The 14,305-nt window shown below is 39.7% G+C and overlaps 1 protein-coding gene across 3 annotated transcripts in view; it reads left to right on the top strand.

Moving 5' to 3' along the window:
- The window catches only part of SMARCA2 (SWI/SNF related BAF chromatin remodeling complex subunit ATPase 2), a gene marked incomplete at both ends in the record, with an annotated part of 188,879 nt that overhangs the window by 17,001 nt on the left and 157,573 nt on the right, over window positions 1-14,305 (top strand). For all 3 annotated transcript variants that reach the window (XM_080709568.1, XM_080709567.1, XM_080709566.1), the window contains one exon: window positions 6,540-6,798. In XM_080709568.1, the coding sequence (XP_080565694.1) occupies window positions 6,540-6,798 (259 nt within the window). The remainder of the gene's footprint in view (window positions 1-6,539; window positions 6,799-14,305) is intronic.

Raw genomic sequence — 14,305 nt, 5'->3', positions numbered from 1 at the left:
AAATATTTGATCAGAGGGTTTTGTGGTAGAGTGAACCAGGAGACTGTGCGTGCAGGAGGAAGAGAAAACACCTCCTTCAAGTAGAAGGAGCCCTCCCTGCTGCTGCCTGGAGCTTTCACCCAGAGCACAGTGGAACCTTCCACAATCTGATCTCATAGGGAGACAGACAGCGTTACTTAACAAGGCATTTTTTTTTTTTAGATTGGCATTTAGGATAAGTCAAAATAAAGCAAGATTTTTTAAGTTAATATTAAACTATTGGTTATCTTCCTTTGAAAAGAAAAAGAAGCCAGGCGTGGAGACATACCTCGGTAGTCCCTAGTATTTGAGAGGCGAGACAGGAGAATCTCAGGTTCAAAACCAGCCCCCGTAGTTTTGCAAGGCCCTAGGCAATTTAGGGATATCCTGTGTCAAAATAAAACAAAAAATAAAATAGGGCTAGGAGTGTAGCTTGGAGGTAAAATGCCCCTGGATTCCATTCCCAATAACACACACACACACACACACACACACACACACACACACACACACACTTGCTTATAATTATTGTTAAACTTATTGCTCTTAGTTTTTCAGGGAAGAATGAAGCTTAGTTTCCCCACTTATTTGGAGGTAATTGTACCTTCAGGTTTCTTTTGTCCCATCCTAGCACCACACCGTATTTATGTGGAAAGAGAATGCTTTGGGCTGGGGAGTTCTGCCTCCCACCTCTTCTATCCAAAGTGACATCATCCTGGCCACTAGGGAGCATTAGGGCCTGGCTGGGGCCTCCTGTGTGGCTCGCAGGGGTCTCCCTGGCAAGTATGGGCCACTCTTGCAATGGAATGTGACCCTGCTCCTGCGGGCACCACTCAAGTCTGACACTGTTCTCTTTTTGTTTTGATTCAGTTTTCCTTTTAGCAATTAAAGCAAAGTTAAAAAAAAAAAAAAAGAACTTGAGGGAGGGGGAGAGAATGGGATGGGGACTGGATGAGGGCTAATTGGATGATGTGGGCTTGTATATCCTCTCAAGTCTTGTATTCCAATGTGATGTATGATTACAACGCACCAATAAAAATTAAAAAAAAATACAAAAAAAAAGAGAACTAAAGAAGTTTTTGGTTTGGGGAAGGTGAAGGAGGGAACTTATGTTAGAAAACTAAAGTGCTCTCTTTTTTAATTTTTCCCAGTGATTCCCTCCCACACACCTTTTCTCTTTTGGTATCTGAAATTTCTTGGTGTGCTCCATTTAAATACTTTTCATACATTTATTTTTCTCAAACTGTGGCAACTCTTTGAATTCCTGTTTAATGAAGAGGATGGTTATTTGCATAAATGTCCTGTGTGCCAAGTGGGAGCTTTGCATGCACAGAAATTCTGTGCATGTGAGACCTTGTGTTTTTGTTTGTTTGTTGTTGTTGTTTGAGGTACAGGGATTGAAACCCCGGTACATTCTACCTCTAGGTTACACCCTCAACCCTATTTTTAATTTTTATTTATTTTATTTTTATTTTTTTGCTTTTTAAAACTTTATTTCAACATAACTATGCTTATAGAAATATACTCATATTGGTTAATAGAATGCATTTAACTTATCCTACAATTTCAACCAAAATTTTGGTACATGGTTTAAGATTTTAAAAAGGATCTGCAATCTGCCCTGTTACAAATGCATATAAAAGATCCTCCATCAAATGCTGCTAAAGAAGGCAGCAAGAACCTTGAGAAATATAGTTGCTGAGAGCCTTGCTAAGTTGCTCTGGCTTGATTTCAATTTGATGAGATCCTTCTGTCTCAGCCTCCCAAGTACTTGGATTACAAGAGTGCACCACCATGGCTGATACCAACTTTATTTGTTTGCATTCAAGCCAAGTGTGGCATGCCTGTAATCCTAGTACTTGGGAGATTGAGACAGGTGGATCACACATTTGAGGCCAGCCTTCGCAATTTATCAAGGCTCTTAGGAACCTAGTGAGAACTTGTTTCAAAGTTAAAAAAAAAAAAATGCTGGGGGTGTAGTTCAGAGGTAGAATGCCCCTGGGTTCAATCTCCATTGCTAATAATAATAATAATAATAATAATAATAATAATAATAATGTTAAAAAAGGACTGGGCGTGTAGCTCAGAGGTAGAATGTCCCTCAGTTCAATCCCCATTACTACTACTACTACTACTACTACTACTAATAATAATAATAATAATAATAATGTTAAAAAAAAGGGCTGGGGTGTAGCTTGGAAGTAGAATGCCCCTTGTTCAATCCCCATTACTCATAATAACAACAACAACAAAAACAACAACAACAATACCACTACCACCACCACGACCACCACCACCAACACCAACAACAACAATAATAATAAATTACTTGCCACATTTCTTCAAGTCAAGTATGATGGCATGAGGTTCATACACTTGAGACCCTCCTTAGCAATGCTGGAACCCCTTCTGTAGGGCCAGGGAATTGCTGTTTTCACTCCCAAGGTGAGGACTCCAAGGGGGAAGACATTTCTTACCTCTGACAATTAAGTCAGAGATAAGCTAAAGAATGTAATTTGAGCTGGGCGTGGTGGTGCACACTTGTAATCCCAGTGCTTGGGAGGCTGAGACAAGAGGATCACACAGGTTCGAAGCCAGCTCAGCTACTTAGTGAGGCTCTCAGCAACTTAGTGAGACCCTGTTTCCAAATAAAATATAAAATAGGTCTGGGAGTATAGCCTGGAGGGAGAAAAGCCCCTGGATTCTACCCCTAGTACCACACACACAAAAAAAGAATGTTACTTATTTTTCATTTGTAGATGTCAGGGAAAGACCTGTGTAGTTGACCACCAGTGTGCAGTGGAGAGGTGATTTCTGTGGATGGAGAGCAAACCCCATCAGGAAAATTAGCTCCTTAAGCCTTCTGAGGGACAGGCACAGAGCCAAATGGCTAGGTGGTTACATTCTGGGCATTTCTAATTGTAGCAAACCGTGTTCAGTTCCTAAGTCACTGAAAAAGAGTATTTATACAATCTGTTGGAGGGAGGAGAGAATAGATCTATATGGTAAATGAACTTGTGGTGTTTAGTTAGGAACTGGAGTTTGCGTGTATGTGGCTCTGATGGCAGACTAGCAGGAAGTCCGAGGAGAGTTGACTTTTTATTTTTTATTTTTATTTATTTATTTGTTTATTTTTTGGTGGTACTGGGGTTCCCGGAAGCCCTTCTACCTCCGGGCTACACTCCCAGACCTATTTTTACATCTTTATTTGGAAACAGGGTCTCCTCAGCCAGTGCGCGTGGCTGGCTTCGAACCTGCGCGATCCTCCTGTCTCTGCCTCCCAAGCGCGGGGATTACAAGCGTGCGCCACCACGCCCGGCTGAGTTGACTTTTTATAAGAGTATTTGTGCTGAGCTATATTAGAGTGTAGAAATATTTTGAAATTTGCTATAGAAAAGAGGAGTTCCAAAGTTTCCAAAAAGACTTTGTTTTGTCACGGTTTTTTTTTTTTTTTTTTGTAAAGCTGAATTAAGTAATTAAATTAGGCCTCCTTACCTTCATTTCCTGGGTGTCAGTAAAGAGGACAAGAGCTGAGGGTCGAGTGTATAGGTATGTTATCTTATTGGGTCCTTGCCACTGCCAAGTGAGATGGACATCATCACTTCACCCATTCTACAGATGAGGAAAATGAGGCGTAGAATGGTTAAGAAACTTGCCCAGGCTTACACAACCAGGAGGTGATAGAGCTGAGGCAAGATGGATCATTTTCCTGGAGCAATACAGCATGCTTTAAATGCACCTGTTCAGCTGGGCGTGGTGGTGCACACCTGAAATCCCAATACTTGAGAGACTGAAAGAGGAGGATCACAAGTTAGAGGCTACCCTCAGAAACTTAGCAAGAACTGTTTCAAAATAAAATAAACAAGTAAATAAAAAAGGGCTGGGGTGTAGCTCAGAGGTAGAATGCCCCTGGGTTTAATCCTCGGTGCCATAACAATAAATTAGTTAATGAATAAATAAATAAAAATAATAAATAAACAGTCCTGTTTGGTACAGAAGAAGTTATGCTACTTTTTATTAGAGACTTGAGGATATAAGACTATGTTTGGGTCTCTCTCTCTGTCTTAGTCTTAAGGGTGACTCAGCCAGATGAGAATGTCTTTATATTTAGCGGTTGAAGAATGCTAACCATGTATATGTCAGATCTGGTTTGGGGACACAGACTAAAAATAACCAGATACCTTTTCTTTGACTAAATACGGTTTCAAGAATAGTGACTTGGGTGTACCTCAAGGAGCCTTTGTAGCCTGGATTTATAGGCAGTAACGTTGAAGAAGAGGACACCCCCCCCCACTGCCGCCGCCGCCCAGAAAGAGTTACGTAGCACCTTTGTACTGTTAGGGCTTTTTTAATTCTTTGAACTTTGGAAGGAGGAGAAATACTTTTTAAAGTAATTATTGTGATGTTATCAGTAAGACCCAATTTTTTTTTATTGGAGGTAATCACTTTTAGAGGACCTATATATGTTGCATTCACTACTTAGAATGCTTATAGCTTCCAATATATTTAAAAGTACTCACCTCTTGCGCTTATTAAGGAGATTCATAGACTCACAGAAAATTAAAATAAATGTTAGAAATGTGCATCTCTTCTCTTTTGATCCTTCCTAAAGCAACCTGAATGAAAAATGTACCCTATTTTTAAAGACCTCTAGGGAAAAGATATTCTAAAAATTTCCCCCATAGCTCATTTCATGCTTAACAACTCTGAAAGTTAATGTTTAGAAATTGGTTTCTTATATATGGATGAAAGTAAGTCTAAATAAAAAATTATGACAAGCTATACGTTATGCAAAAGATCTCCCATTCATAAAACTGTCAGAAAATACTTAGCTGGGAAAACAACAACCGCCTTCATTATGACAGTTCATACCTGAAATTAAAAATACCTGAAATAAAAAATAAAAAGAAATGCACCCCCCACACACACACAAATTTTTTCATTATTTCCTAGGACCAGGTCTACAAATTACTTCAAGAAGAAATTTTATCTAGCTCTATATCTTTTGGCAAGTTTTGCCTAATTTCACAAGGAGGGAAAAGAACATAAGTACCCCCTGCCCCCAATACGCGCGCGCGCGCACACACACACACACACACACACACACACACACACACGAGACACACTCTGGTTTCCTAAGCAGTTCTAATTCTTCACATTCCCACTGTCAAAATGTTTGCTTATAGCTTTCTTTGCATTGTCATTGATATCCATTTCTAAATGGTATTGCTGGAAACTGAATAAATATGTTCCATTTTTCATAATGTATGTCTTTGTATGGTTAATTATTAAGCTGCTCTGATGTCTAAAGACTATTATTTTTGTTCCTACTTAATAACTTTATTTTTTTCCTTAGGAGTAATATAGAAAATACTTGGAAGAATGCCTGTTAGTGGTTTTAACATCTGCTTCCTGAGATTCTTTTTTAAAAAATTTACTAACTCTTCTGCTATCAAAACTAATCTTATTTATAATTTTAAGGTCGCTAAAAATTCATCTGGCAGGAGAAATGGAGCACTTCTAATTTCAGATCTATACCTAGCAATTAATTTAAATTCTTGAAGTTTACTGTGGAAAATGACTTTACATTAACTTATTCAATACATTTTGATAAGTTTAACAATTATGTCATTTTCTTATAATAACATAAGAAAAGTGCTCTCAGCTAGGTGTGGTGGCGCACGCTTATAATCCCAGCATTCGGGAGGCTGAGACTGGAGGATCGTGGTTCGCGGACAGCCTCAGCTACTTAGTGAGGCCCTCTGCAACTCAGTGAGACCCGGTTTCAAAATAATTAATAAAAAATAGGGGAGGGGGTGTAGCTCGGAGGTTGAATGCCCCTGGGTTCCATCCCTAGACCCGCAAAAAAAAAAAAAAAAAAAAAAAAAAGAAAAAGAAAAGTGCTCTCTTTAATTTTAAGTTTGGCTAAAGAAATATTTTCTAATATGTAGTAAAAAAAAATTAAGTTCCCGAGATTCACTGATTAAAGAGGAAGTATGCCTTAAAGTCCATTAAGGGAAAACGTGGGCCCTGGCTGGTTGTAAATTGTTAGTCCTTCCTGGTTTCTTCCAGGGTGGGTCAGGGGTCTGCAGGAAAGGAAGGCTCCAGCTCAGTTTGCAAAATATAAATTTTTAGTCCTACACCCAGATTGCATCTGACATTTGTATAACTCCCTTCCTTCTCCGAAGTTTGAGCGCACCGCACCTGTCATTATTTGTAAAAACCCACTGTCGCTCTGTGTTAAGAACTAGCCCATCATTTCCTTAATTTATTACCTAAGAGTCATTTTTGTACCATTTTGTTAGTGAATGCCATGTCTTCTTGGGGATAGATGCCAGATTCTTTTTCTTTTTTCATCCTTCTCCAGTTTTCTTTCTTCCTGCCCTTCTGTGTCTTCTTGACCCCTTAGGTGTGTAAAACCCTCCTTAGACCCATCCCTGGGCTCCAGGGGCAGTGGGGAGGCAGGAGTGGCCCACAGATGCCCTTCAGTCCTCACTACCCATGTCCCTTTCGTCCGGCAGGCCCAGGGCCAGAGTTGCTGAGCGGCCCCAACACCCCGCAGAAACTGCAAGTGCCCACACCCAGTGGCCGGCCTTCTCCCGCGCCCCCAGCAGCGGCACAGCCACCCACAGCCGCCGTGCCTGGACCCTCGGTGCCGCAGCCTGCCCCGGGGCAGCCCTCGCCCATCCTGCAGCTGCAGCAGAAGCAGAGCCGCATCAGCCCCATCCAGAAGCCACAAGGCCTGGACCCGGTGGAGATCCTGCAGGAGCGGGAATACAGGTACAGTCCCACCTGGGAGGCCTGGAGCTGTGCAACTAACAAGGTAGCAGGCACAGGGGCTAAGCTTTCTGCCTGGGCAGTGGCGGTTCGCTTTCTGACCAGGGAGGCAAAAGCGTATGCTGCCAGAATGATTTCAGAACTAAGTCACAAAGAAATTGGGAGGGCCCTGTGGTGGTGCGAGGTTGGCCAGACTGTTGTTATCGCTCACTGAGTCAGAAGACTTTGACTTACCTCTGCATGCCAGGCACAGGGGATTTGTGGATCAGAAGCCCAGCCAGGTTTCCTGTGGATCCAAGGAAGTGGTCATCTCACCTCTGGGCGATGCTCTGCATTGTTCCGTTTGTCAGTGTGTGTCCTTGAACGCCCTCTGCGAAATGGTCAGACGTTGAGTGTGTGGTCTGAGCTCGGCCTTCAGATTAGTGGCATATTTTGTGATACTAAAGAATACTTTGGTAGGTTGGTAGAATGTATTCTTTGTTTTAATTCTTACATGTTTGGGACTATTGCTTGGTCCATCTTTGTGGGTAAACCCTATGAAAGTTGGCCTCAAATGGGGTTCTTATTTAAGCTCTTGCTCCAATTTGGTACATTTATATAAGTTAGGGGTTGACAAACTTACTATGTAAAGGACCAGAGAGAAAATATTTTTTGCTTTTCCAGGCCAGATCTTTCAGATGCAAATATCCAGCTCTAACTTTTTTGGAGAAAATTCTCAAAGACAATATTGGGCTGACTTTGTCTCAATAAAACTTTATTTACGAATACAGGCTGTGTACAGGATTTGGCCCATAGACTATAAAGCAAACCCCTCCTGTAAATGGTTAACTGCAACCAAAAAGGGAATGTATTCAGTGATGAGTCAAGATAAAAACAAAGCTAATATTGTGAGTTTTGGAGTCTGCCAGAAGCATGTGCTGTCATTAACTAGCCATTTTAGTATCAGTCAAGTAACATCTCTTTTCTGTGAGTGTCCTTAAATGTTAAAAGAAAGTATATACTGGACGTCATGGCACTTGCCTGTACTATCCGAGAAGCTGAGAGATAGGGGGATCGCAGGCAGATTTATGGCCAGTCTCAGCAATTTAGCACAGCTCTCTGTAACTTAGTGAGAACTTGTTTCAAAATAAAAAGTAAAATAGTCTACAGGTATAGCTCATAGGTAGAATGCCCCTAGATTCAGTCCCCATGACAAAAAAAAAAAAGAAATGAAATAAAATAAAATTTAAGATTGAGATAGGTCGGAGAGTTTATCTCAGAGGTAGAATGTCCCTCAGTTTAATCCCCAACACAAAAACAACTAAGTAATAAATATTTTCATAGAAATAGGAAGACAAAAAAGCATAGAAACATTCAGTAAATATTAGCTATTATTATTTCCCAAATATTACTTAATTTAAAAAAAATAAGAGTTTTAAAATTATGGATAATGTTAGTATACAATATTTGGATTTTTTTTGTGTGATACTGGGGATAGAACCCAGGGGAATTCTACCTCTGAGCCACACCCCCCCCCCAGCCCTATTTTTTATTCTTTATTTTGAAACAGGGTCTCACTGAGTTGCAAAGGGCCTCACTAAGTAGCTGAGGCTGTCCGCGAACCTCAATCCTCCTGTCTTAACCTCCCAAATGCTGAGATTACAAGTGTGAGCCACCACTCCTAGCTTGGGTTTCTTTTTAAAACACATGATGCACTTTAACAAACATATCTATGTCAATCACTAAGCCAAACATGAGAAGAAGGGAGTGGGAGGGAATGGGGCAGGAATTGGGTAAGAGCTAATTGGGTGATATGTGCATATATGTCTTCACCATCTTGTACCCCATTAAGATGTATGACTACAATGCACTAAGAAAAAATATTTAAAAATATCTTAATTTTGTTGGGCATGGTGGCACATGCCTGTAATCCAAGCTACTCAGGAGGCTAAGGCAAGAGGGTTGCAAATTCAAGGTCAACCTCAGTACTTTAGTGAGACCTTGCCTCAAAATAAAAAATAATTGCTGGGTGTGGTGGTGCACACTTGTAATCCCAGTACTTGGGAGGTTGGGATAAGAGGATCACAGGTTTGCAGCCAGTTTAAACTACTTGGTTAAGGCTCTCTACAACTTAGTGAGACCTTGTTTCAAACTGAAGAATAAAAAATTGGGCTGGATATGACATAGCTTGGAGGTGGAATGCCCCTGTGTTCCATTTCCAATACCACAAAATAAATACATTAATTAATTAAAAATAAGATGATTGGGGTTGTAGCTCAGTGGTAGAACACCCCTGTGTTCAATCTTTAATACTACAAAACCAAAACAGAACAACAACAAAAACAAAAATAAACAAAAACCACACTATCTTTAATCTTTATTGAAAAAGCGCATGACTTGTTAACAGACTAAAATATAGTTTTGAGAATTACCCTAAAAGAAATCACAGTAACTGACCACTAGATGTGTATAGCTTTTTGAACAAGTGTAACTTTTCTCTCTCATTACAATTATTAATCATCAGTTAAAAGCCTTTATGTTGCAGTTTCCAACATTTCATTTATACCTGGAGTACTAGGTACTTATCATCAAATGATATCTCAATATTGATATGCAGACTCTATTGGGTGAATAGCCGGTGTTTGCTATAAAGTCAAATACTAGCACATCCAAAGCAGAAACATTGTCTTTGTATGCAGTACTTTATGTTGTTGGAAAAAAAAAACCCTGCCAAGCCAGGCTCCAAGATGCTTGCCTGTAATTCCAATACTTAGGAGCCTGAGGAAGATTGCAGGTTCAAGGCCAGCCTCGACAACTTAGCAAGAACCTCTTTCCTTTCTTTCTTTCTTTCTTTCTTTCTTTCTTTCTTTCTTTCTTTCTTTCTTTCTTTCTTTCTTTCTTTCTTTCGTGGTACTGGGGATGGAACCCAGGGGCATTCTACCTTTGAGCTACACCCCCAGCCCTCTTTTTTATTCTTTATTTTGAAACAGGGTCTCACTGAGTTCACAAAGGACCTCAGTAAGTAGCTGAGGCTGTCTGCAAACCGTGATCCTCCTGCCTCATCCTCCCAAATGCTGGGATTACAAGCGTGTGCCACCATGCCCGGCTAAGACTCTATTTCAAAATAAAAAATAAGGCTGGATGTGGTGTTACACACTTGTAATCTCAGTATTTAGGCATCTGAGATGGAAGATTGCAGGTTCATTGCCAACTTCAGCAACTTAGTGAGGCTCTCTGCATTTTCTTGAGATATTGTTTCCAAATAAAAAATGAAATAGGGCTAGGGGTATAGCCTGGAGGTAGAAGTCTCCTGGGCTCCACCCTCCCAGTACTACACACACACACACACACACAAAAATAAAAATAAATTTAAAAATAGGCTGAGGTTGTATCTTAGAGGTAGAATGCCCTTGGGTTCAACCCTCAGGAACACACACACACACACACACACACACACACACACACACACACACACACACAGGGCTCAGGGTGTTATTCAGAGGTAGAATGCCTCTGAGTTCAATTTACAGTACTACACATACAAAGAAAAAAATATTGGGAAAAAGTCAGCAATTGGGTAGAGAAGTATTGTGAAACTATTCTAAAATTTGCACTCACTAAGAACCAGCTTTCCTTGTCACTACTCTTTCTTTTTTGGGGAGTACTATACTGGAGATTGAATCCATGGGCATTCTATACCCCCAGTCCTATTGTATTTTTATTTATATTTTTTATTTATTGGTGGTACTAGGAATGGAACCCAGGGTCATTTTTCTCTACCCTGAAGTACATAGCTACCAGTACCTTTGTTAAATTGTGTAAGCTACCTTTATAAGACATTCTCTGTGCCTAGAAATTTTGTTAACATCTGGCCTTTTTTTCCTTATCCCATTTCTTATATGTGTCTGTTTATGTTTATTTTAATTGTTTTGCTTACTCCTAAACTTGTCATTTCTGCCAAAATTTTAATTGCTGAGCTATCTTGCAATGAACTCATTATGCATGTTTTTCAGAAGTATAATCTTAATGGATGGTCACTCATATACATTATTTAGTACTATTTGGCCTATTTCAATGTATAAAGAAGTTTTATCCTCCACCCTTGTATTACTAAAAAATTATATCTATCAGTATCTTTTAAATTTATATGCATTGCAGAAGGTGGTGGCATGGCTATTTTTCATCTTATTATTGTCACTGAATAAATATCACCTCTTTCCTAAATCTCTGTGGCTTTTAAAATCATTGAACTAGCCAGGGATGTTGGCTCATACTTGTAATCCCAGTACCTGGGAGGTTGAGACAGGAGGATTGCAGGTTCAAGGACAGCCTGAACAACTAGTGAGACTTTCATCAACCTAGAGAGACCTTGTTTAAAATAAAAATAAGCCGGGCATGGTGATACAGGTTTGTAATCCACACGCTTGGGAGGCGGAGCTAGGAGGATAGCGCAGGTTTGAAGCCAGCCGCTTAAGAGACCTTGTTTCCAAATAAGAAAGTATAAAAATAGGTCTGGAAGTGTAGCCTGGAGGTAGAAGGGTTTCCAGGAACCCCAGTACCACCAAAATAAATAGATAGATAGATAAATAAATAAATAAATAAAATAAAAATAAAATAGGGCTGGGGCTATAGCTTGGAGGTAGAATGCCCCTGGACTCAATCCCCAGTACCAAAAAATCAATCAGTCAATCAATCAATAAAAATAAGAAAGCACAAAATCATTGCTCTAGATAACCTTGGATCCAAAAACTGGTGGGACCTTTGACTTTTACCTTTGACCTTTGACTTTGACTTTGAAATTGACCTTTGATTTTGCCATGGCAATCCCAAGAAGAACCCTGGGTTTCTACCAGCAGCATGCATAGGCATATCTTATCATCTTTATTTCTAAAGCAATAGCTGAATGAAGATAAATTGTTCAATTGCTGAAGTTAGTTAAATTCATTCACTAAAAGAGTTAGATTGAGTCCCTATCCTTGAAAAGTCAAGTTACAGATCTCTTTTGACTCTCTATAGTGGACTGGTCCACCAACCTTCAGCCTGACTACTAGAAGAGTCCAGTGCATCTTCCTTATATGGTTAAAGACTGGAATAAGGTCTTGGAAAAACCTCTTTTGCACTTTGATAAACTTTGAGCAAAAATCATCTGTCAAATTCTTTAGCAGATGTTAATTTCTTTGGCCTTTCTAGTCTCACTTACCTTGTCTGTGAAAACTGAAAGGAAATTGTGAGAGCCTTACATTTTTTTTTTTTTTTACTTTTAAGTCAGTTGGCTGCTTTTCCTTGTTCATCATAAAATGAGGATTTTGACAAATTGACCTTCTTTATTCAGTTGTAGCATAAATAAGTTTCCTTATGTGAGCTCTTTGCCTCAGATCTGTACAGCTCTTGAGTTAAGACATTTTTTCTTGTTTAAATTGGATCTTTTCTGGTTTTTTTTTTTATAGAACTTCATTGCTGCTCTCTGTAGTACATGTCAGAGAGAGAGTTCTCCATCACCCTCACCCCCCGTACTTTTCTTTGCCTTCTCATTACATCTAAGTTCATTTCTTTTCACTTAGAGTTAGATGTCTGATCAAAAGTACTTCAGGACTTTTCATGTCAGCATGTAAACTAATTCCACAAATGTTTGCATAGGAAATGTTTTTCACCATGGAAGGGGTTTATTGAGAGAAACATCTTTGAATATATATATATTTAAGTATATATACTAATATGTATGTATGTATGTATGTATGTATGGCCCTCCTCAGCATTAAGGCAGAATCTAGTGTGATTTCCAGCACTGTGGCCTGCTGTTTTGGGGAGCAAGCATGAGCTGTGTACCTGGGAGACTTGGGGTCCTGTCCTTGTCTTCATTGCAACACTGAAAATTCCTTCTCAGAAATTACCAGTTGCTGCTTTACCAGCAAAAAAAAAAAAAAAAAAAAAAAAGTCATCCAGGCATGCTCTTTCTCTCTCTTTTTAAAGTGTCACTCAGCTCCTTGAAGGAACAAAATGTACCAGTGTCATTTTCTGTTCAAATAACTCTCCTACAGGAATCATAAACTTCTCCTCTGGACCTGAACAAATATCTGTTGCCTTTAATGGAACTCTTTTTTTCTTGACAGAACAGTAACCCCTCTTGATTTACTGTTCATCTGTATGAAAAACCTGAGTGACCTAATTCTGCTTCAATTTTCTGTACTCGTGAGGACACTAAATGAGTCTCCTGCAGACATGTAGTATTACATCTTGTTGTTGTTTCGGGAAGTTTAGAATCCTGAATCTCTTTATGGGACTACCTGCTGAATCCCATTGATGGAAAGATGAAATTGTCTGGAGAGGAGCATTATTTAAAATGAAGATTTCTATTAAAGACAACAACAACAGAGATATAATATTCTCTGTTAAAGAGGTCCCTCCTGTACCTTTTGTTACCCACCCCCCAGGGGCTGAATCGAATACATGTTATTTCACTGTGCAATCTTCCTTGTCCCTTCTCCTCCTAGACTCTAGGATCTAGAGTTTACACTTTGTACGTTTTGCCTTCTTTTTATAAAAGAGAGATTCTTTTGTGCTAAGGGACTCTGAGATTCCTTTAGCAAATGACGAGGCCCTTGGGAGAAGCAGTCATTACAATGAGACGTGTACCCTCCAGCTGGCACCCACACCCCATTCACCACAATCCCCCACCCTTTCCGGCTCCCCCACCAGCTTTCCACCCACCTGTATTTCAGCGTGGCTTCATCTCGGCGCTGTCGCCCCGTTGACCTGCAGATATTTATTCAGTCCTAGTTCCACAGTCCTTTAGAAGATGAAGGGGAAAGCAGCCATTGTTCTCATTTAGTACCTGGCTCATTTTTTCCAAAAGAGTGAACTGGAATACAAAGAGGGTAATTTGAGTTCTAGGATCTTCAAGTAAGAAATGACTGCGACAAGTCTGGTAGCAAGATAGCTGGATAGCCAGAGGTATTGGCCATATTCTTCCTGCCGTATAATATCTGATTTTACTTTAGTTTTGGCGTAAGTGTAAGACCATGAAGTTGTTTCATAGGTAAATGGTTTCCATTTTATTTTTTCCTGTAAATGAATTTTTTCTCTTAATACCCTGAGCATAGAGATGCATAGTCTGTTGCTATTAATGGAGATTCAGGGCTATGTGGATAGCTAAGAAAATGAATTGGATAAATGAAGCAGGTCTTTGTTTCACATATTCAATTAAAACAAAAAATGATGATAGTCAGCCAGACTTAGTGGTACACGTCTATAATCCCAGTACTTGGGAGACTGAGACAGGAAGATCACAGGTTCAAGGACAGCTTACGCAAGTAGTGAGACTCTCATCAACCTAGTGAGATCTTGTTTCAAATTAAAAATAAAAAGTAGGGCTGGGGTTGTAGCTCAGAGGTAGAATGCCCCTGGGTTTAATCCTGGGTACCAAAAAGAAAAAGAAGAAGAAGAAAGGAAAAATGATAATAATGACAGGTAGAAGAATATGGGAAAGAGTTAAATGTTTGCATGATTTTTCCACAAGAGTAAAATGGTGAAC

Source organism: Muscardinus avellanarius (assembly GCF_963383645.1).
Source record: "Muscardinus avellanarius genome assembly, chromosome: 13".
NCBI classification, from domain to species: Eukaryota; Metazoa; Chordata; class Mammalia; order Rodentia; family Gliridae; genus Muscardinus; species Muscardinus avellanarius.
Note: the sequence above shows the minus strand (reverse complement) of the source record. Positions and strands in the feature narration are given on the sequence as shown.